This window comes from Capra hircus, chromosome 17 (assembly GCF_001704415.2).
Source record: "Capra hircus breed San Clemente chromosome 17, ASM170441v1, whole genome shotgun sequence".
In the NCBI taxonomy this organism is placed as follows: domain Eukaryota; kingdom Metazoa; phylum Chordata; class Mammalia; order Artiodactyla; family Bovidae; genus Capra; species Capra hircus.
Window position 1 is genome coordinate 26,153,859 of NC_030824.1, and position 24,445 is coordinate 26,178,303.

The 24,445-nt window shown below is 46.1% G+C and overlaps 1 protein-coding gene and 1 pseudogene across 7 annotated transcripts in view; both read left to right on the top strand.

Annotated features, from left to right (window-relative positions):
* The window catches only part of EP400 (E1A binding protein p400), a 113,163-nt gene extending 101,055 nt beyond the window's left edge, over positions 1-12,108 (top strand). For all 7 annotated transcript variants that reach the window (XM_018061438.1, XM_018061442.1, XM_018061439.1 and 4 more), the window contains 3 exons: positions 1,056-1,202; positions 6,708-6,785; positions 9,115-12,108. In XM_018061438.1, the coding sequence (XP_017916927.1) occupies positions 1,056-1,202; positions 6,708-6,785; positions 9,115-9,387 (498 nt within the window). In that variant the 3' untranslated portion in view covers positions 9,388-12,108. The remainder of the gene's footprint in view (positions 1-1,055; positions 1,203-6,707; positions 6,786-9,114) is intronic.
* LOC102175147 lies at positions 13,421-24,207 on the top strand (annotated as a pseudogene).

The window sequence follows — 24,445 nt, forward strand, 5'->3', positions numbered from 1 at the left end:
GGGAAGAGACAGCGGACAAAGGTACTGCAAGAGGAGTATTGTCAGTGTGTTGGTGATACCCTGACTGAGAAGGCTGGGAGGAAGCTCTGGGCTGATTCAGCTCCCAAAAGCAAGTCCTCCTTGGAGGTGGGGGTTCGGGGTTGTACTTGCAGGCCCCGTGTTGACGAGCAGGAGCAGAGTGTGAGGCATTCTGTTTCCCATCTGCTTCTGGTGGCATGAAGGCTGGCCTACAGATGATGATGTATCATCGTGCTGATTTCCGACTGCTGATGGTGAACTCCATGCTGTATCTGTGTTTTCTGAACCGGAGCTGGAACATTCCCTCTGTGTGCTGAGGGCTCTGTGGGTGCTGACACCCATTCTCAGAAACTGACACATAAAGAAATGAAGTGACTTGTGAGTGGAGAGTGCTGGGCAGGGAGGCACTGTGGCTGGACAGGCAAGGCTGGGTCAGCATGGAGGCTTAGCCAACATCTAAAAGAGAGAAGGGCTTTAGGAACATGCTGGTCTGTATGTTCATATGACTTGAAAGAAGACTTTTGAGACCTTAAAAATGTTTGTTCGTGGAGGTGACTTTGTAACCAAATATATGGTCTGTATATTACACATGGCTTTCTGAATAGTATTTAAATTCTCCTGGCAGGGAAAGCTAAAAATCAGACTAAAGGTGCAAAAATTGTGCTTATAGTTTGTTTCTATTTGTCCTAAATGTGTTTGAGTATATGTCAAATTCTTAAAATTAGATTTGAGAAATTGTGCACGTGTGTCTCCTGTCTTGTCAAGTTCACTCACTCAGTCACCTGATGAGCTGACGTGGCCCCAGGTTCTGAAGAGGATGTGGAGATGAAGCCCAGCCTGGGTTGTGAGGGGACCTCCCAGGAGAGGAAGTGATGACCCAGGACTGAATGCCGGGGGTGGGGGGGCAATGGACAGGCAGGGCTGGGAGCTGGGGTGGTCAATGCTGTGGGCACCTGGGGGCAGGCAGGGCCCGGGAGGAGGCCTGGTGGCTCTGAGACAGGGACACAGCTCTAACCCTGGGCGGTCTCTTTCCTCAGATCACAGCACAGCAGATTGCTGCTCAGGGCCAACCACAGAAGGTCACCTACGCCACCCAGCCAGCCCTTAAAACCCAGTTTCTCACCACACCCATCTCCCAGGCCCAGAAACTGGCCGGGACCCAGCAGGTGCAGACGCAGATCCAGGTGAGTAGGAGGGAGCCTGTGGACCGACCACAGACTTGGGGGACCACAGATCAGCACCCCATGAAACGCACTGTGGGGCCCGCAGTGTGGCCTGGGGACCGTGCTGAGGGCCCACCGCAGTGGCTGCCTTTGTGCTGGTGAGGCTCCTCCAGGGCTCGTGGTCGTCCCTGTGCTTCAGGAACTCGAGAGCTCTGTCCCTCTGCTGCTCCCAGTGCCACCCAGCCCAGTGTCACACATCCTGTGGGTCCTGCGTGTAAGCGCCACATGTAATGTCTGGGATGGGGTGTGGGGCTTGGGCACACACCCCGCTGAGGCACTGTGTGGTCCCCTGGCCTCCACCCACGGTGGCCTGGCCTGCTGTCTGCCTTCCTCTAGCAGCCGTGTGATTCTGTCCTTGGTGAATCTGCTGATTGTTGGGGCCCCCTTTCAAGGGACGAGCCTGTTCGGGGCTTCCCGGTGCAGTTGTACATCCTGGTTCACCTTCGGGTCTATGTCACTTTTCCCAGCTTGTAGCTTATCTTCTCACTCACTTTATGAACAGAAGTTCTGAATTTTGAGTCAGCATATTAAATGTTCATATCACAATCAAACTGATGGGGTTTTTGTTAGAATTACATTGACCCTGTAGATCAGTTTGGGGGAGAGTAAACATCTCTACAGCCTTGACTTCAGATTCACCAACGTGAGACACGCTTTACTATTTAAATCTTCTTTAAGGCCCTTCAAGTAAGTTTCTTATTTTTTTTTCCATAAGGATCTTATTGCTCATCTTGGGTTTATTCCTGAGTAATAGCGCTTTCTGCTGCTCTACTGTAAGTTCCCTCTCTTTTTTGTGGCTCTAAGGCACTGTGTGTGTTGACTTTTGAATCCTGCAGCCTCAGTCTGTTCTTCTATCATTTGTGTTGACATTGTCACCTGTGAGTCCTGGTGGCGACTCCTTCCCCTTCCTCCTTGCCGTTCTTCCTGCTCACGAGGGCTTGTAGGGCAGGCGCAGACAGGAAGCTCGGCCACATCACTCTCCTTATAGTCATTCTGCAGGGTTGGGTTTTTAAACTCATCCTTCAGCACATAAGAAAATTCCCTTCTTGATCGAGTTGGCTACAAGTTTTTGTTCCTTTGGTTGTTTGGTGTTTTGTCTTTTTTAAAACCCTCTGTCTGCACCCCTCTCCTTGTGGTCGCTCTAGTCTTGAGGCTGTGAGCCCACCTCTACTGATGAGTCCAGATTCATATCTGCAGCCAGTTGCCATTCCTCACAGGGTTTTTATTTGTTTTTATTATGTTTCTTGACTGCAGCAGGTCTTCGTTTTGGCACTCGGAATCTTGCATTTTAACGCTTGGGCTTAGTTGCTCTGGGACATGTGGGACCTTAGTCCCCAACCAGGGATCAAACCTGCATCCCCTGCATCGGGAGGTGGATTCTTAACCACTGGACAACCAGGGAAGTCGTGTCCCCCCGACCCCTGGGCACAGTTTTCATTCCAGCTGCCTGAGGATGGCTCCCTGGAGGTATGCACCTCCAATACCTGAGACCCTCCTGTGCACTGCAACTCCTCTTCCAGCCCCGGGACAGCAGTTCTGTCCTGACCTTCAGCCTTACCTGGCCCCAAACCCTCCGCTGCTCTTCACACTCCAGCCCTGGCCCAGTGCTGATCTTGCAGGGAAGTGTGCTGAGACATGGTTTGTGGTAGTGTGGGGTGTGGCTGTGGGCTCCCTTTGTCACCTCCAGGTCAGGTTTATTCTGTCAATTATGAGAGAGGTATATTAAAAGCTCCCATTCTGGGACTTCCTTGGCGCTTCGGTAGTTGGGACTCTATGCTTCCAAAGCAGGGGGCGTGAGTTCAATCCTTGGTCAGAGAACTAAGATCCCACATGCTGCATGGCCTGTCCAAAAATTGGAAGAAAAAAATCTCCCATTCTGATTTTGGATTTATCCATTTTTCCTTATATTCCTTTCTATTTTTGTTTTTATATTAGGTTTTTTATTACTGTGTGTATGCTAAGTCACTTCAGTCATGTCCAACTCTTTGTGACTCCATAAACTGTAGCCTGCCAGGCTCCTCTGTCCATGGAATTTTCCAGTCAAGAATACTGGAGTGGATTGCGATTTTCTTTTCCAGTGAATCTTCCTGACCCAGGGATTGGACCCTGGTCTCCTGCATTGGCTGGCTGGTTCTTTACCCCTACCACCACCTGGAAAGCCCTTTATTATTAGCTACACATAAATTAAACTTTTTATTTCTCTGAAGTCCTGTTTTGGTCTGGCAGCCTGCTCTGCCTCAAACTGAGAACTCCACCCATTTTGTGTCAGAAGTTTCTGGTGCATGTTTCTTCTTGCACTTTCTCTATTTCACACACATCACGGAAATGGTCGGGTGGGTGCTGCTGCACTGCCTTCGTCCTGCCTCTCAGCTTTGGTCCTCTACCTGTGACAGATTTGCTCGCCTTTGTGGCAAGACCTGGAAGGGTGGCCTTTAGCTTCCATTTTGTTTGGGTTTTCAGCTTGTTCTGTTTTCTCATTTCTGCCTTACTTGTCTTCTCTTCTTCCATTTGTCTATCTATTTTTGTCTTTCTGTTTTTCCTCCTCTACTTGTTTGAAAATCGCCTGTTCTCTATGGGTTCTCTGAAGCGGTTATCCTCAGTTGTCCATGTGCAGGTCGCCTCTTCACAGAGCAGCGCGAGCCCATCCCAGCTCTGCTCTGTGCGCTGGCCTGTCACACTGTCACTCCAGCCTTTGTGTCCATGTGTGCTGTGATCACAGTTCTCTCCTGTGTCATTGTCACTTTTGTATAAAACTACTTGTCTTCTGCTTGAAGTCCATTCTTTGGAGTTTCCTGTAGTGTTTGAAAATGCATGTATTTCACTCTTGTTCCTGAAAGGTACTGCTTGGTGTGAAATTCTAGACGAACATTTATTTTCTCAGCACATTAACAGCTGTCCCTGTTCCTGGTCTTTTATTGTTGATGAGAAGTCAGATGTCTGTCTAGCAGGTCACTGCTTCTATGTAACTTGTCTTTTCTTGTTTTCTTTTGAGATCTTTTCTTTGTCCATCTTTGTAATCTCAGCATTTAGCCCAGTGTCTTGTGTATAACTGTTGCTTGAGAAATACTGGTGGTCTTGAGACAGGCTGGGACTTGGGGCCTTTTGCTGCAATACTTGCACCTGGACAAACACTTCCTATAGCATCAAACTATAAAGAAACTCTGTGTGTGCCTGCTCAGTCATGTCTGACTCTTCGTCACCCCACGGACTGTAGCCTCCCAGGCTCCTCTGTCTGTGGGATTTCCCGATTAAGAGTACTGGAGTGGGTTGCCACTTCCTTCTCCAGGGGATCGTCCCAACCCAGGGATTAAACCCACGTCTGTTCTGTCTCCTGCATTGCAGGCAGATTCTTTACCACTAGCACTGCCTGGAAAGTGCCTTTCTATGTCTTGGGTCTGACGCCATGACGCCCTGGCTAGGTATCTGATCCCCTGGAACCTGGGCATTGGCCAGCCGTTGTTGCGGTAGATGCCACCGCTGCTCCATCTCCCGCCCTCAATGTACCTTCAGTCTTCTGTGTTTTCCTCTCATTGTCTCTTTGTGCTATATTCTGAGTAACCTGCCTCCCATTTCAATGCTTTTCCCTTTTGTTAGGTCTAATTTGCTGTTAAAAGTTTGCCCATTGAATTTTAATTTTGGTGATACTTACTTTATTCTTATTCTTTGAAGTTTTGTTTGTTTTTATCTCAGATCTGCATGGTCTGTGCAGTTTCTTGTTCACCTATGTGTTTACAGGCTGCGCAGAGCAGCGTACTATTTTGTGCACGTCTGGTAATTCCTCTGTTTGAAGTCAAAGTTCATCTGATTTTACTTATTTCTTTTCCACTGTTCTTGCCTCAGGAACTGTGGGGTTTTTGTCTTTATAGAAATTGTCTTGTTGTGATCCAGTTTCCCTTGAAGCTTGTTTGTGGGAAGGCTTTGAGGTTTGGGTGGAAGGTAGGTTCTTCTGCTAGGCTTCTGTGGGTGCAGTCAGGACCTCAGGAGCTTGTGGCTTGAGGGTTTGGCCTCTCAGCCTGTGTCTCCTCTTCCCCTGCCCAGCACTGAGGCCTCAGACAGGTGACTTCCTCACAGACCCTTTGAGTGACAGGATTGCAGCTGTAGGGGGCAGCATGAGGCCGTCCTGTTAGCTCCTCCTGAGAGGGGGCTTGGACGCGTCTCCTGTCTGCCACACCCAGGGGGTGGTGAAAACCCAGTCTAAGGCTTCACCTGCAGCACAGGGTCTTGGGAGCCTTGTCATGGCTTGGGGTCTCCCCTCTTTGCTTAGATTTTGGAGCGGGGAGCTCTGGACTATCTGCAAATTTATTGATGCATTTGAGATGTCACCTTAGGGGAGGGGTGGGAGGGAGCTCAAGAGGCAGGGGATATTTATATGGTTATGGCTGATTCCTAGTATTGTATGGCAGAAACCAGCACAGCATTGTAAAGCAACCATCCTCCAATTAAAAAAATAAAGAGGGGCTAGGGTAAAAAAAAAAAAAAAGGTGTCACCTTAGTTTTATCCACGGCATTTCAGCATATTCAGTGTCTGCCCATCTGAGCTGTGGCCCATGTGCTATAGCAGCTGACAGCCCATCTTTCCTGTCAGAGGAAGCACACAGGGTTTAGTCAGGAGTTGCTTTGATCTCAGTGAATTCTATTCAGAGTTTTTGATTTAAGTTATAGTAAACTAGTAAATGTCTCTTGACTAATTTTAATTTCTTAATGAGAATTCATATTTACTCAGAGCTTGTTATTTGCAAGTACATCATATAATTTCACATTTTCTCTAGAATTATCTTAGGCAAGACTTATTTTCATCCCTGTTCTACCAATTAGAGGCTTGAGCCGGGTTTCCATGGCCCCCAGCAGCTGCTCACTCGGGAGCCCCTTCTGCTTCTGTGAGCCGGTGCCCCTGAAGCCCTGAGTAGACAGATGGCCTGAATTGTCTTATTGTGTCAAGACAGCACGATATGCAGGTTTACAAAAAGTGACCATCAGGTGGAAAATTTTGTTTTATACAGAGGAATATCTCAGTTGTGATGAAGAAAAATGAGGAAGTAACCACTTTTTGGCACATCTCTGGACTAGGGCTGAACCGTGGTGTTGGTCCAGGGCACTTCACAGTGGAAGCACTCCTGGGATGGCACCCAAATGTTCCATCTTCCATTTAATTCTCTCATATAAACTTCCAGAAGTTTTAGTAAAAGAAAAATGTGACTGTCTGAAATATGAGACCAATAAAGCCTCAGATTACAGATGATTACAGATTAGGAAGACAATTGTTATTCAGTGCCAAAGTGCAATAACCAATTTTCTGGATTCCAGGTGAGCACACTTTGAGAGTTGCTATTTTGTGGCATCTGACTGCAGTTTTGTTTTTGTTTTTGTTTTGCATTAAGACCTGAGAAGGAGAGAAAGGGTAAGAAATCTCTTTTTGTGCACACATTGATTCGGCCTCTGTGTTTGGCCTTTTTCCTTTTGTCCAAGGTTGCAAAACTCCCTCAAGTCGTCCAACAGCAGACACCCGTGGCCAGCATCCAGCAGGTCGCCTCTGCTTCCCAACAGGTAGGGTCCGGAGACCAGAGCCACCTAGGAGGTACTCACAGAGAGAGATCTTGGTTTCATCCTGAGGAAACAGAATTTTAATTCCTAGTGAACTGCTTGTCGTTTTCATAGTACAGAAAAAGCAATTAACTTTGGGGAAAACATTTGATATCATTAATCTGGCAGGAAAAAGCCTGAACAGATGTGTTCAGACTCAGTGTCACGTGTACAGAGAAGGGGCTCATTTCTGGGCTTCTTCCTTCAGCCAGTAATCTTAGGTGTATCCTGACAGCTGAAGCCACCACACATGAGTTTTAGGGAAACAAAAGAGAATCTGCTCGTATTGACCTTGCATTCAGAAGTAGAAATAATACAGGCAGCAACCAGGGCTTATTAGGTTGGTGCAAACGTAATTGCAGTTTCTGCTTTATTGAAATTTGCTGTTTGATACCGGAATACATTCTTAATAAATGTGGTTGTGTTATACATTAACGTGCAGTTCTCGCTTTATGTTTTTTGCTAATGACTTATTACTTCCTGTTTATTTTAGATTTATTTTAGACTATGGAAATGTTAGACAAAAAGCAAATCTGAGTGATTTTTTTTTTAAATTCAAATTCAAAATGGGTCGTAAAGTAGGGAAGAAAACTCACAATATCAATGACGCATTTGGCTTGCTGCTGCTGCTGTTGCTAAGTTGCTTCAGTTGTGTCCAACTCTGTGCGACCCCATAGACGGCAGCCCACTAGGCTCCCCCGTCCCTGAGATTCTCCAGGCAAGAGTACTGGAGTGGGTTGCCATTCCCTTCTCCAGTGCATGAAAGTGAAAAGTTAAAGTGAAATGGCTCAGTCGTGCCCGACTCTTAGCGACCCCATGAACTGCAGCCTACCAGGCTCCTCCGTCCATGGGATTTTCCAGGCAAGAGTACTGGAGTGGGGTGCCATTGCATTTTCTGCATTTGGCCTAGAAACTGCTAACAAACATACAGTACACTGGTGGTTCAAGAAGTTTTGCAAAGGAGGCGAGAGCCTTGAAGATGAGGAGCGTAGTGTCCAGCCATCGGAAGTTGACAGTGACCAATTGAGAGCTATCATAGAAGCTGTTCCTATTAGAACTACCTGAGAAATTGCTGAAGAACTCAACATCAACCATTCTGCAGTCCCTGGGCATTTGAAACAAATTGGAAAGGTGAAAAAGCTCAATAAGTGATGCCTCATGAGTTGACTGCAAATTAAAAAAAATCGTTGCTTTGAAGTGCTGTCTTCTCTTACTGTACACAGCAATGAACCATTTCTCGATCAGGTTGTGACATGCTATGAAAGGTGGATTATTTTTACGACAAGCAGTGACAACTAGCTCAGTGGCTGGACCAAGAAGACACTTCAGAGCACTTGCCAAAGCCAAACTTGCACCAAAAATGGGCATGGTCACTGTTTGGTGGTGTGCTGGTGGTCTGATTTTCTGAATTCTTTCTGAATCCTGGCAAAATCATTACATCTGAGAAGTATGCTCAGCACGTCAATGAGATGCACTGAAAACTGCAGTACCTGCAGCTGGCATTGGTCAGTAGAAAGGGCCTAATTCTTCACAACAACGCCCGACTGCACATAGCACAACCAGTACTTCAGAAATTGAACAAATTGGGCTGTGAAGTTTTGCCTCATCCACCATATTCGTCTGACCTCTTAGTAGCTATTTGCAGGGAAAACACATTCACCACAAGCAGGATGCAGAAAATGCTTTTCAAGAATTCATTGAGTCCAGAAGCACAGATTTTTATGGTACAAGAATCAGCAAACTTAACTTCCCATTGGCAAAAATGTGTTGATTTAAATGGTTCCTGTTTTGACTAATGAAAATGTGTTTGAGCCTAGTACAATGATTCACAATCTGATACTGCAATTACTCTTGCACCAACCTAACACCTTCCTAACAGAGCCTAGCTTTCGGGTTCTTACCATTTTATTTACTGCTAAGAAATATAAAAGTATAAAAGCAGTGCTTTAAAATAATTTTATTTTGTTCAAAATCACACTGGCATGTAGATTTCAAGAAACCAAATGGTATTAGAATCTGAACACCAGCACTGTCAGTCCCCAGTCGTTGACTTGTGCATTTCCCCAGAGGCATCCACTTTTAGCCTAAAAGCACCAATAGTTCAGTGTTCTGACTTTTGTTTGGTTAGAAACTGGAGGTCCTATTTTGACATGGTGGGTAGTTTTTACATTTCACAGATGCATGTGTGCTAGCTAAGTTTCTAAACACCCCTCCTTCCCGCACCCAAGAATGTTTAATATTGTGTGTCACCTGACATGCATTTTCTCCACTGTGTGTTTCTGTTTTGGCTCAGGCTTCCCCACAGACTGTGACTCTCACCCAGGCGACAGCTGCTGGGCAGCAGGTCCAGATGATCCCTGCGGTGACAGCGACAGCACAGGTGGTGCAGCAGAAGCTCATGCAGCAGCAAGTGGTGACCACAGCGGCCGCCCAGCTGCAGACCCCTGGCGTCCCCACCCCTGCCCAGGTGCCAGCCACCTCCGACAGCCCAAGCCAGCAGCCCAAGCTCCAGATGAGAGTCCCTGCCGTCAGATTAAAGACGCCCACCAAGCCTCCGTGCCCCTAGTTGGGACAGAGGGGCAGCCCCAGGCGGGCTACCTGTGTGTCGCACCGTCCCACCAAGATGGGATAGACTTTATTTACTGAACCCTGGGACTGGGTCCTGTGGGATGTTCGGTACCTAGAGCAGCAGTCCTCAGTGAACACCCTTTCTGTGTTACGTAACTGGTTGAAAAAGCGACAGTGGCAGTTTTTCCTGGATGTTTGACCTTTAGTTTCTCCTTCAGAGCAATAGTGCTGGGTCTTGAAAGCCAGCTAGAATTTCTCGGTTAGTGTACAGTGTTTTGCACATTGCAAGCAGCCATTTGGAAGGTGCAGTGAGTCATAAAGTAGAGCATATGAAGCTAAAACGTGGTCTGACAGCATCTGCCTCTGTTTGGTTCTTTATTCCTATTTGGAAACACAGTATGGGAGGAGAAAAACTGTCTAATATCTAAGGTAGGTCATCTCAGAGAAAACCAGTGTGGTTTTTTCCCTCCTTTCTAAAATGTGACTTGTTTGGACCCTTAAAGGAGAGGCTTAGTACTGATACACATTGAAGCACATTCATAACGTGTCCCCAGCTGGTATTGAAGGGAAGTGACCTGAGGTTGAATTTTCATTCCAAAGAGCACAGGTGTGGCTTCCCCTAGAGTGACCAGTTTCCATGTAAGCGGAACCTTTGGGACTGTTCCCATCCCAGTGCATCCACAGTATTTTCCCAGGTTTTAGATAAACTTGTAATTGGACTTAGAGTATTGAGGCAGCTCCTGAAGATTTTGTGAGGCTCCCATCTGGGAGTGGTTCAGGGCCCAGAGTGCTGTGCAAGGGTTGTCACATTGCAGAGTGCGCTGCTGAGTGCAGGGTGGGGCAAGACGCCCACTGAGGGCAGGTAGCCTGCATCGCCCCTTTGCTCTCATGCCCAGCCCAGGCGTGACCTGCGGAGGTGAGAAGTCTCTTTGTACAGGTAGTGTGTTTATGCACCTACAAGTATAATCTACAGAAATGGATGTGGTGGCATCTTCATACTAGACTTGTCATGTCTCATCTGTGAGTAGATCTGCTGCTTGGGTTTCTGCCTAAAGCAGGGAGCTGTCCAAGCTCTTTGGGGTGGCTGCCCCATGGTTGAGGGGCAGAGAAGTGGCCCTGTGTTTGCTGCTTTTAGGTGTTTTTTTTTCCACTATGGCAACTTCAGTGGACTTGATTGGGTGATGATGTCTGCTTACCTGGAAGTGTCCACCTAAGGGAAAGGCACATGTCTGATGACACCCTCTCTGCTCTGTCTCTGTGCATATTTTACAGTTTTGGTCCTGGAGATCAGGTTGTGTGAGGTCTCTGTGTAATAAGGAACAGTTCTAGCATACCAAGAGATTTTTCATTTTAACCAATGTTTCCTCCCCCTTTATATCACTTTTTATGACAAAAAGGAAAGTGTTCTGTCCTGAATTTTCCTTATTTCCCATCAATTTATGTGGACAGTAATATGGCAATTGATACCTTCGTGAAGCCAACTAAGCAGCTCATTTTTGCCTTCTTGGCACGAAATTTGGAAAAAAGTTAAAATCAGGTGTTGAAAGTGGGAGAGATTTAATATTTCAATAAATTGAACAACCAAAACAGAACACTGTAATACCAAAACACACCAAACAGAACACTTCTGATTTGTTCATTGTGCTTTGGTACCTGCTGTGATGAGAGAGTACTGCGTGCAGGAAATACTTCATAGCTGGGTGCTGAGGAGAGTTTCTACACTTTTTTTAATCCTCAAATGTGCAGAACTAAAAAGGAATTCTCCTTTTCAGCTTATTTTAATTTGTGCAGCCGATGGTTTTGTTCTTATTTTTCATGGAGTGTTGACGGTCTCTTTGTAGATGGTGGTGAAATGTTGAGTGTTTAGAATATCCTAGAAATAGCTGCCTGAATAGAAGTCCTCTATTAATCTAGAACACTAGAAGAGAAATTTAGAAAAGTCTCTCAAAAGCCTTCTAAGAGAACAGAACTGGAGTCCGAATATTTGCAGTGTGGAACTCCTGCCCTGTCTTACCATGTGAGTGAAAGAAGTTGTTGTCCTTCGCAATTCCCTGTCTCAAGATATGGGAGAGAAAATAGTTTTATTGGTCTCGCTCAATTTAGTTAACATCTAGATGTCGCCACTGACCTCATATTCTTCAGTAGTGTCATTTGTAGGTAGAAGTTCCAGTGTATTGTTTTCTTGACCTTCTGTTTTAAAGGTTAAACTTTCCATATTTAAGTGTGAGTTTAGGGTGGTGTTTTCCAGGTTTCCTCAGATTGATACTGTTGGCAGAATCCCATATTACCTTGCAGAACCGGGTCCCCACCCCCGCCCCACAGTGCAGTGGTAATGACTGAAAGAAATCTTCAGAACATAAAACATAAAGACAGCAGCCAAACACTGTCAAACTGGAATTGGCCATCACGGAAATCAGTCACGCAGTTTTTCATTGATTCAGAGGCATTTGCTCTAGTAGGGGCTGGGCGGTGGTCAGAGGGCTGGGGGAAGCAGGAGACTGAAGTGAGCCTCTTCAGGCAGAGGCTTTCCCTTTTGCCACCTTCAGGATTTTTTGTTAACTGTTGTGTCCAGATAGCTGTTGTGTTTTAAAATATAAAGAAAGAAGACTGAAATTGTAAATACTTTGTAAACATAATCATTTGTACTTGAATAGTAGGGTTTTAAAGGGCACTGATATCCCACCAAACAAAAGGTATAATAAATTGACCTTTTTATATGCTTGCTTGTTTTGTCTTTCATAGAAAACTACTGTTCAAGTTAAAATAAGATATTAGTTGTATTTATTTCATTCATGTGGAAACAAAATACAGAGAAACCAAGTAGTGATGGAAGCTGAAGTTTTTTTCTCCTTGCCTCTCCCCCACAGGGTAGAAGGAACTAGAAGGAATGGAGTCTTTCAGTGAAATCACCAATTCTCTCCTCAGAGACCATGTGTTCCTGGCCACTGTGTTCCAAAGCCACACAGGGAGGAAAGACCTGGGTGTATTTTATTATTCATAATATTCTTGTTCTCCAGTACTACCTTGTACAAGGTAGCAGTGTTTTCCCAGCTGTGCTGTGGTCCTATTTTATCCTCTTTAGCAAATATTTATTGAAGCATATCACATGGCAGCTTTATCACTGGTGATGGAAATTGTTTTTGAAAAAGCAACACTTGGTTCATTTCTTTAAGAAAATCAAAGCTAATGAGAGGGAAAATTATTGCTTTATTCAGCTGATGTTTATTGAGCATGTGAAGTGAAGTCACTCAGTCGTGTCTTTGTGACCCCATGGACGGTAGCCCACCAGGCTTCTCCATCCATAGAATTTTCTAGGCAAGAGTACTGGAGTGGTTTGCCATTTTTTTCTCCAGGGGATCTTCCCAACCCAGGGATCGAACCCAGGTCTCCCACATTGCAGGTAGAGAGAGGCTTTACTGTCTGAACCACCAGGGAATCCCTTTATTGAGCATACCATGTGGCAATTTGTTTTTAAGGCTCTGGAGCTAAATCTATGAGCAAAGTAGAAAAGGAGGTTACATTGTCCTACTCCAGACAGATAATAGAACAATTCAGAACAGTGTAAGTTCCATGCAGAAACAGGGACAAGGTCATGACAAGCAATCTGGATTTCATTCTAAGCAAATGGGGAAGGTTGAAACCTGGAAGGTGACTTGATTTTCAGTTTTGAAAGCTCACCCTGTCTGCAGTGCAGATGGTGTTTAGTGGCAGCAAGAGTGAAACCAGGGATAGACACACTGGACCATCTCCCTGGTCACAAGAGAAAACAAATTATCCCTGTGGACCTTTAAATCCCAGCTTAGCCTATTAGGCATTTTCTGACTCCCCCCAACTGAAAATAGGCACTCAACCACCACCTCCCTTTCTCAAGCTGCTCGGCCTGTCTGGCCTAGCCTTATTTTCTAATTGGTTATTTACTTGTTGATGTGTGTCCCCTCCTCCCTAGATTGCAGGTTCTATCAGGGCAAGGACGAGATGTGCTTCGTCAACGTTAACAGGTAATTAAGTATGTGGTGAGGGGGTGGACCGGACGGGGGAGGAGCGCACGGACGAGTTGGATGCAAAACGGAATGACTGAACGAGGGCTTCGGCCCTGGTGACCGCGGGAGAACAAGGCCGGGGGAGTGCGCAGGCGCTGACCGAGCACCGGCGCGCAGATCCCGCCCGCATCCCGCCTCTCTTTCCGGTTCCTATACCTTCCCCCAGCGCCGCTTAGCCGACGCTGCGCCTGCGCACTGGGCTAGGCCAGCCGGCTGGTAAGCTGGAAGGGTTCGGTCACCCTTTCTGCTGACGCAGCTCTTGCCCCGCTGGCGCTCGCCGTCGCGTCGCCGGGCAGCTACGGTGAGTGCAGAAGCTTGTCCGCACCCGGGCGGGGGGCGGAGGGCGGCTCATGGCGGCGCAGCTTTCAGCCCCCGCGCCCGCCCGTGGCCCCACGGTTCCCGCGGCCCACCTCACCCTCAGTCCTCCGCAGCCCCCCCAGTGACTGCCCTGGTGACTCTCCTCCCGGGTGCCCCCAGCTGACGCCTCCGGGTGCTCCGCCGGGCGCGTGCTGACGGAAGAGGCGCTTCCCCACCCCCTCTCTCCGGAGGCCTCTCACCGGAGCACCGGGTGCTCCGGTGTCTTCGGTGCTGACGCCTCCGGGTGCTCCGCCGGGCGCGTCAGTCGGAAGAGGCGCTTCCCCACCCCCTCTCTCCGGAGGCCTTCCCCAGGACCCAGCGAGAACTGCGGACACCTTTGCGCAGTTTCAGGGACGGAAGTCTGTCCCCGAAGCTGATAAGGATTCCTTCCTCACGGAAACCTGGTTTAGCTTCGCGTAGCTCGCAGTTCACGTGCAAAAAAGCTCTAGGCTCCCAGGCTGCCAGATTGGGTTATCGGTTCCCCTGCCTCACGGGGCCGGGGTCTGAGAATGAGACGTGCTGTCTCAGCGTCTGCAGAACTGAGGGCGTGGAGGGTCTCTCAAAACCAGGTTTATTTTCCAGATGCGATGTCGAATCTTAAAATCTTCCTAGGGGCTTTGTGTAGTGTAGAGATGGCCAACGCCTACAAATGACTCAGGTATTGCACACACATTTCTCTAACCTTTAGTCAAGCAAATGGACATGTGAGTTTATTTATAAAAGTGTCTACTTAATGTTGACGTCGAGGTAATAGATAAATAGAACTTTCACCTTTTAACAATATGTAGCAGATGAGATTGCAAAGAAAAATAGGTTTAATGAGAACAGTGTGATACAGAGTACTTCTGGATGTGACTGTACTCCTGGGCCTGTTGATACTGATGGTTCATAATAATTAAATATCAATGATCATCATAACAATTTCCTTTATGGATGCCCAAAAGCAGTGCAGTTTTAATATTTGAAAGTTGATGATAATAGAATGTAGGGGTCCTTGGGGAAGTTTGGGGAGGATCATCAGTTGTTGGGTGGTATAAGAATATGGTTTTCAGGAATGACCCTGAGAACTGTGGGGCACTACACGTTTTGACTAGGAGAACAAAATGATCTAAAATGATTCTTGGGCCCTCAAAGTTTTGGTGACACCGACCATGTGGAGGAGAGTAGCGAAAGACTGTGCTCGATGCAGAGTTGTGGTGCTGAGGTACTCTAAGAAGAAGGAAAACCCAGCTTTGCTGTTCTGCTGTGTTTGTTTCATTCGAGCTGCCACAGAGATTATATATTTGTGTCTGACTTTTTTAAAGTACTTACTTATTTATTTACTTCTGTATTTGGATGCATCAGGTCTTGGTTGTGGTATTGCAGGCTTAGTTGTCCCACAGCATGTGGAATCTTAGTTCCCTGATCAGGAATCCAACCCATGCCCCCTACATTGGAACGTGGATTCTTAACCACTGGACCACTGGGAAGGTCACCTGGCTTATTTTTGTATTTTGACTTACTTTTTTTTGACCACACCACAGCATATGGAATCATACTTCCCTGACCAGGGATTGAACCTGCCCTTCCTGCATTGGAAGTATGGAATCTTAACCAGTGGGCCATGAGGACAGTCCTACAGTTAGTTTTTAAATATTATAAAATATAGTCTCATAAAAATTCAAACAACATAGAAAAATAAGAATTCCTTTCTGTTCTCTGTCCTTCTTAGATCTATTTACCCCACCCCACCCCACTTTTTTTTCCTCACACAATAGATCTCCAACATCTATTCAAGTCAAGAGATAAACAACTTAATTCTTTTTATGACTAATAATAATCCACAGTGAGCATATACTATATTTATTTCATTATTCCCCATTGATGGGTTTTTCACTTAGAGTCCGGCTTTTACCACTACAGAGTCGTACTAAGGTAAGTATTTAAAAAAAAATTTTTTTTTAAATTTTTTAAATTATGAAAGTATGATAACACATTTACAGGAGACTTGGAAAATACAGAACAAAGTTACATATAGATCCACTATCACAATTATTTTTAAGTAGATAAATAAAGATTTTTAGTTGGATTTGGTTTCAGTATCAAGCTCTCAAAAATAATAGAATGAAAAAAATGATTAAAAAAAACAATACAGTATTGTAAAGTAAAAAAAAAAAAATTAATAATAATAGAATGAATAGACAGAAATGTAGGATATAGTAGACCTGAAAAATGCTACGAACCAATTCAACATAATTAAATTTATACAGTTTTCACCTAACAGCAGAATAAAAATTTTATTCAAGTTCCCATAGAGTATAAACCAGGAGACATTGCAACATATTCAGAAACATAAAACAAGGTGCAAAAATTTCATGGTATAAATGTATTAAATCATACAGTCTTTTCTCTTATCACTGTGGAATTATGTTAGAAATCAGTGTCAAAAGATATTTGAGAATAACCCACGTATTTTCAAGTGCAATGGGACATTTACCAAGAGAGATCTTTGATTTTAGTCATTGAGGTAAGTATTTTAAAATGTAGGTCGTTCTGCTTTGTTTCTATAGATTCCCATTAGTAGGAACTAAATTAGGATAATAGGTCAAAGATATACATACATAAAATCGTAATAAGGATCTCGCTGTATAGCACAGAACTCTGTTCAGTGTTATGTGGCAGCCTGGGTGGGAGGGGAGTTAGGGGGAGAATGGATACATGTATATGTGTGACTAAGTCCCTTTGCCGTCCACCTGAAACTATGACAGCATTGTTAATCAACCATCTAGTCGCTCAGTCGTGTCTGACTTTGCAACCCAATGAATCACAGCATGCCAAGCCTCCCTGTCCATCACCAACTCCCGGAGTTCACTCAAAATCATGTCCTTAGAGTTGGTGATCCCATCCAGCCGTCTCATCCTCTGTCGTCCCCTTCTCCTCCTGCTCCCAATCCCTCCCAGCGTCCGGGTCTTTTCCAATGAGAGTCAACTCTTCGCATGAGGTGGCCAAAGTATTGGAGTTTCAGCTTCAGCATCAGTCCTTCCAATGAACACCCAGGACTGATCTCCTTTAGAATGGACTGGTTGGATCTCCTTGCAGTCCAAGGGACTCTCAAGATCTGCAACACCACAGTTCAAAAGCATCAATTCTTCGGCACTCAGCTTTCTTCACAGTCCAACTCTCACACCCATACAGGACTACTGGAAAAACCATAGCCTTGACTAGATGGACATTTGTTGGCAAAGAAATGTCTCTGCTTTCCAATATGCTGTCTAGGTTGGTCATAACTTTCCTTCCAAGGAGTAAGCGTCTTTTAATTTCATGGCTGCAGTCACCATCTGCAGTGATTTTGGAGCCCCCCAAAATAAAGTCTGACACTGTTCCCACTGTTTCCCCATCTATTTCCCATGAAGTAATGGGACCAGATGCCATGATCTTCATTTTCTGAATGTTGAGCTTTAAGCCAACTTTTTCACTCTCCTCTTTTACTTTCATCAAGAAGCCTTTTAGTTCCTCTTCACTTTCTGCCATAAGGGTGGTGTCATCTGCACATCTGAAGTTATTGATATTTCTCCCGGCAATCTTGATTCCAGCTTGTGCTTTTTCCAGCCCAGCATTTCTTATGATGTACTCTGCATATAAGCTAAATAAGCAGGATGACAATATACAGCCTTGACATACTCCTTTCCGATTTGGAACCAGTCTGTTGTTCCATGACCAATTCTGACTTGCTTCCTGACCTGCATATAGGTTTCTCAAGAGGCAGGTTAGGTGGTCTGGTATTCCCATCTCTTTCAGAATTTTCCAGTTTATTGTGATCAACCATACTCCAGTATAAAATAAAAAGTTTAATAAACGATTGGTTTTAAAAATGAATAAATTGTAAAAATCTTAACAGGTATTGACAGAATTTCTCCCCAAATATAGCAACTTATATTCCTATATGCCATGTGGGGGAGGACCCTTTACATCATGAAGGTTTGTCAGTTGAGGAAGTGAAAGGGCATCCTGCTGTTGAACTATGTTACTTTTTCTTAGCTGCTGTTGCCCGCTGTCATGATCTCTTTTGTAAATGCCCTTCATACTCTTTGCCCATTTCCCCAGTAAGTTGTTTTCTTACTAATTTGTAGGGGCTCTTTTTATGTTAGGGATATTTTCCCTTTGCAGCTATAAATGAAATACTGCATATATTTCCCCCTTGATTATTTTTGTCTTTTTACTTTGTTTAGAACATTTTTACTTTGTTTAGAACATTTTTACTTTGTTTAGAACATAGGACTTGCCTGTAGCTCAAGCAGTAAAGAATCTGCCTGTGGTGCACTAGACCAGGGTTCGATCCCTGGGTCAGGAAGTTCCTCTGGAGAAGGGAATGGCAGTCCACTCTGGTATTCTTGCCTGGAGAGTTCCATGGACAGAGAAGCCTGGTGTGCTACAGTTCGTGGGGTCGCAAAGAGTTGGACGAGACTGAGTGACTAACAACACCTACAGAACATTTTTACATAGTTGTTTTTTCCTTTATGGCTCTGTTTCTTTTTGTATATAGTTAAGAAACTTCATTTCAGCCGTACACTGATTAAAAAAACGGGAAAAAGTTTTGGGGAGTTCCCTGGTGGTCCCATGGACGGAGGAGCCTGGTGGGCTGCAGTCCATGGGGTCTCGAAGAGTCGGACACGACTGAGCGACTTCACTTTCCCTTTTCACTTTCGTGCATTGGAGAAGGAAATGGCAACCCACTCCAGTGTTCTTGCTTGGAGAATCCCAGGAACAGGGAGCCTGGGGGGCTGCCGTCTACGGAGTTGCGCAAGGTTGGACACGACTGAAGCTACTTAGCAGCAGCTGGTGGTCCAATAGTTAAGACGCCATGTTCCCACTTGCCGCAACTAAAGATCCCACAGGCAGCAATGAAGATCACTTAATGCTGCAAGTAAGACCAGATGGCAGAAAAATTAAAAAAAATTTTTTTTCTTCAAATTGAGTTTGAGAATTTTTCTGCATAGAAATTCTATATCAGGGATTTCCCTGGAGATTCAGTGGTTAAGACTTCGCCTACTAGGGAATTCCCTGGTGGTCCAGCGGCTAAGATTCTGCACTCCCAATGCAGGGCGGCTGGGTTCAATGTCTGGTTGGGGAACTAGATCCCACATGCCACAAGCAAGAGTTTGCATGTTGTAACTAAGACTTGGTACAGCCAAATAAATGGATAAATAAAAATAAATATTAAAAAAAACAAAAAAAGACTTCTTCTAATGCAGGGGGTGTGGGTTTGATCCCTGGTCAGGGAGCTGAGGTCCCACATGCCATGCATCCAAAAAGCGAAAACAAAACAAGCAATTTTGTAACTTTTTTATTGGTTCACATAAAAATCTTTAAAAGAAATTGTGTATCAGATACTGTGATCTGAAAAACTTACAAATGTTTCCCCTGAATTTATATTTTGTACTGGGATGGAAGAAATGAGATCTGAACATCCTATAAAATATATTTGTCTTCAGTGCATGTACTTTATTCAAGCACATTTGGAAATAGGGAGTCATCTGTGTCCTGGGCTTTAGTCCCAAGTTGTGAAGGACTGGAAGGGCTGAAGATACCAACTGGATTTTGTCCTATGCGGGAGGCTCCCCTCTCAGCCTCAGTTCCCTCTGTGGCACATGGGATGATGCTGGGCTTGGTCTGGTGGTGTTCTCGTGAATAATCACCACATGAGGGCTGGGAAACCATTAGCACCATGTCTAAGCCCAGAGGACTGACCTCAGAAAATGTTAGCCTCACTGGAGGAACCCTTACCTCCAAGCCTCAGGCCAGCGGACCCCCCCCCACCCCGCCACCCCCAGAATGTACGTTCATAATAGAAAACCACAGTATGCATAGCACAGAGGCCTCAGGAGTGAGAGACTCATAGCTGAAGGTATGTTAGATGCTAGAATTGCTGGATCTAGAATAAAATGTGGAAAATGTATTTAATATGGTGAAAGAAGCAAATGGAGAAGAGACAGGGTCATCAGAGACCAAGCAGATGAAAACAAAAACCAGATCTAGAAATTAAAACAACTGAAATTTAAAACTTTATGGCCATAATCTCAGTCCCTACCTCATACCATACATAGGGATGGACACAAAATGGACTGGAAATGTAAAACTCAATTCTGAAATACAGGAAAAAAATCTTTGTAGCCTTGGATAAAGTTTCTTGGGACTTCCCTGGTGGTACAGTAGATAAGAATCTGCCTGCCAGTGCAAGGGACGTGGGTTCGATCCTTGATCTTGGGAGCAGCTAAGCCTTTGTGCCACAACTACTGAACCCAGGTGCCCAGAGCCTGTGCTCCACAACAGAAGCCACTGCAATGAGAAGCCTGGGCACCCCAACAAATAGTGGCCCCTACCTGCCCCAACTAGAGAAAGCCCATGTGCAGCAATGAAGACCTGGTGTGGACAAAAATAAAAAGTTTTTAATAAGATTTCTTGGATACAACACCAAAAGCACAATCTATAAAAGAAAAAAAAGTAGAAGTTAAAAACATTTGCTATGTGAAAAACATTGAGAGAAAGAAGAGAGTTACTAGGAGAAAACATTTGCAAAAGACACAACTTATGAAGTACATCAGTTCAGTTCAGTCGCTCAGTCGTGTCCCACTCTTTGCGACCCCATGAATCGCAGCACACCAGGCCTCCCTGTCCATCACCAACTCCCGGAGTTCACTCAGACTCACATCCATCAAGTCGGTGATGCCATCCAGCCATCTCATTCTCTGTCGTCCCCTTCTCCTGCCCCCAGTCCCTCCCAGCATCAGAGTCTTTTCCAATGAGTCAACTCTTCACATGAGGCGGCCAAAGTACTGGAGTTTCAGCTTTAGCATCAGTCCTTTCAGAGAACACCCAGGGCTGATCTCCTTGCAGTCCAAGGGACTCTCAAGTGTCTTCTCCAACACCACAGTTCAAAAGCATCAATTCTTTGGCACTCAGCTTGCTTCACAGTCCCACTCTCACATCCATACATGAAGTACATAGAATATATAAATAATAAAACACCTATTTTCTGTACTCACAACACTTCCGACACCAGATGCATGGGGTTTCCCACACCAAGCAGTTCTCCAGGTCCTCGTGACATTGGCCAGCTGTCCTGGCAGAACTCAGTTGGATGCTGAGAGCCCAAGAGTAGCGCAGAGCCCCTCAGACGGGCCCAGTTCAGGTGCCAGTTAGACGTTGCAGGTTGTCACCTGGCCTTTTGACCCACCAGCTATAAGTCAGGATTCCACGATCCTCAGGTTGAATCATTTGCTAGAACAGAACTCAGGAAAAGTTTACTTCTAGGTTACTGGTTTATGATTAAAGGAAGAGATTCATGGGGCAGAGTGTGGGGAAGGCGTGTGGAGTCCCTGTGCCTTTGCTGGGCTCCAGTCTCCATACCTTCCTGCGTTCACCAGCCAGGAAGCTTCCCTAGACCTGTCCTTTGGGATTCAGTGGAGGTCCCATTACTTGGGCCTGATTATTAACTCATTGTCTAGCCCTTTACTCTGCAGAGGATGGAGAGGGAGGCTGAAGGTTCCAAGCTTCTGACCATAGTATATAGTCTTCCTGGTGACCATCCTCTGGCCAGGAGCCCACCAAGAATCACCTGGTTAGATCAAAAGACCCTCCTGGCAGCCCTGCCACTCAGGCGATTTCATGGGTTCTAGGAGCTCTGTGTCAGGAGCTGGGGACAGAGACCAGTATATTATATATTTCTTATCATTTCCCAGTGAAGAACTGTGAAAACAGGAATGATTCATTTTTCTTTTCTTTCGTTTTTGGCTATGCCACGTGGTATACAGGGTCCTAGTTTCCTGACCTGACCACGGATTGAACCTGTGCCCCCTGCAGAACAACAGTGAGAGAGTTCGCCAGACTGGCCACATAGGCACAAGATACTGAAACTCACGTGGTACATTCAGGTCTGGTCTTGGCTTTGCACGAACCACCGCTTTCCTTGATGACAAGCTTGCCACACTCCACTTGCCCTTAGGCATCTGCGACAGATACTCAGATCAACTGAGAACACAAACTGAAATCCTGTAACTTCTCACTGGTTTGCGCTCCCGCCGAGGCTTGTACTGCTCCTGGACTGGTGACCTGCTTCATTCCTTTTCTCCCAACTGAAAATTTGAGCTTGCTGTTGGCAGGTGCCTGGACACACTGTGAGATGGGCCGGACGTCAGAGGACAAGCAGGATGTCTATCACCGCCTCGCCAAGGAGAATGGCTGGCGTGCCCACAGCGCCTTCAAGCTGCTGCAGCTGGATGAGGAATTCCACCTCTTCCAAGGCGTGATGCGGGCCGTGGACCTGTGTGCGGCCCCCGGCGGCTGGACCCAGGTGCTGAGTCAGAAGATTGGGGGCCAGGGCTCTGGCCACGTGGTGGCTGTGGATCTTCAGGCCATGGCCCCACTGCCGGGCGTGGTGCAGATCCAGGGGGACATCGCCCAGCTGTCCACTGCCAAGGAGATCGTCCAGCACTTTGAGGGCTGCCCCGCGGACCTAGTGGTGTGTGATGGGGCCCCTGATGTGACCGGCCTCCACGACGTCGACGAGTATATGCAGTCCCAGCTCCTCCTAGCTGCTCTGAACATTGCTACACACGTCCTGAAGCCAGGGGGCTGCTTTGTGGCCAAGATCTTCCGAGGCCGGGATGTGACACTGGTCTACAGCCAGCTGCGTGTCTTCTTCTCCAGCGTGATCTGTGCCAAGCCCAGGAGCAGCCGGAACGCCAGCATCGAGGCCTTTGCTGTCTGTAAGGGTTATGACCCTCCTGAGGGCTTCCTGCCCGACCTGACCAAGCCGCTACTGGACCACTCTTACGATCCAGACTTCAATCAGTTAGATGGCCCCACTCGCGTCATTGTGCCATTTGTGACCTGTGGGATCCAGAGCGCCTATGATTCAGATTGCAGTTACCCACAGGACCTAGAAGACGGCTCAGAATAGAGGTAGACTCCACCCACTCAGCCCCTACCCTCTCACCATCATACCAGGAGGCCTGAGCGTTGAAGAAGGGGCGGCTGACCAAGAAGATCTGCCCCCAGGACTACCCCATCAGCACAGTGGCCACATTGCCCCCGTCCCTGGCTGCCCCACAGGTCACACCCTGCTGACCTCTTAGGTGGAAGACAGTGAAATGAATTGTTCCCCTTAACACGTTAACTAAGCTGACAGTTTGATAAGGACTTGGAAGCTATTTGCTGTTCAAGGAAAACCATAACTTGAGTAGGTGAACTTGTTTTCAAATACATCATCAGTGAGTCCTGAACATACAGGCTGCAAGTGGGAACCTCCAGCAACCACCACAAACACAGCAAGGACAGAAACATCACAGAACGTACGTCTGCACTGCAGAGGGGATTCTTGAATAGGGTCCTGCCTATTCTCTAAATCTTTGCAGCTGTGTGTCCTGAATGTGTCCAGAATTTACTCTGAAAGCAGGACTTCTAAACCCTGGTAGAAGTCAGCAGTATCTGTGAAATTGATGGAAGAAAATATTACATCTTTATTTTCACGGATATAGCTGAAATTTTAGCTTTACTAGGGAATCTGAACGCTGGCAGCGAATCACAGTGGTAAAAGCAATGCCTGCAACTTTCCCACTACTACAGATCAGTTACTTTTTTGTGTTGTGTTACAGTTGTGGGCATCTTAAAATGTTGTTCACGTTGGCCACTACTTTGAATAAGATGTCATAATTAGATGTACTGATTTTTAAAAGTTCATATATTTAAAAAACAGCAGTGAGATACAAGGACACACATGTTAGACTGGCTCAACAGTGAAGACCTTGGCTCCTGAGGATGTAGGACAGCCCGTTCCCATGCTCTGTTGGTGGGCACTTGAAAGTGTAAAGCCTCTTTGGAAGCAGCTTGTTGTATTTAAACCATCATTTACTCTCTGACCCAGCAACCTTACTTCTCACTGTTCACACAGGAGGGGTGAAAACAGGCATTTACATAATCACCTGTATGCAAACATTTAGAGCAGCTTTGTTCATAATCTCCGCAAACTGGAAGCAACCCAGTCATTCACCTGGCAAACGGAGAAGCAGACTGCGTTCCCTCCAGACAATGACACAGCACTCGGGAAGCAGGACCAGGCTGCTGGTGCTGGGACGGCAGGGGGATCTCAAGTGTACTGTGCAGAAAGGAGGCGGCCGGACACCAGAGGCTGCATTCTGTAGTGCACGCACGCTCAGTCGTGTCTGACTCTTGCGACGCCATGGACTGTAGCCGGCCAGGCTCCTCTGTCCATGGAATTTTCCAGGCAAGAATACTGGATTGGTCCAGACAGCTCAATTCACCATCATCCAAAGAGCAAGCGTGTGCATGCCCAGTCACTCAAAATCCACTGTTGATCCAGGTGCTATTATGTCATGTAATGTTTTCATCTCCCAGAATACAGGTGGTTGCTTTGCTGTTGTTTAGTTGCTAATCATGCCTGACTCTTTTGCAACCCCATGGACTGTAGCTCCCCAGGCTCCTCTGTCCATGAGATTTCCAGGCAAGAATACTGAAGGGAAAAAAAAAAAATACTGGATTGGGCTGCCATTTCCTTCTCTAGGGGATCTTCCCGACCCAGGGATCAAACCCAGGTCTCTTACATCTCCTAGCAGGCAGGTTCTTTACCGGTTGAGCCACCAGGGAAGCCCCTGCATTCTGTAT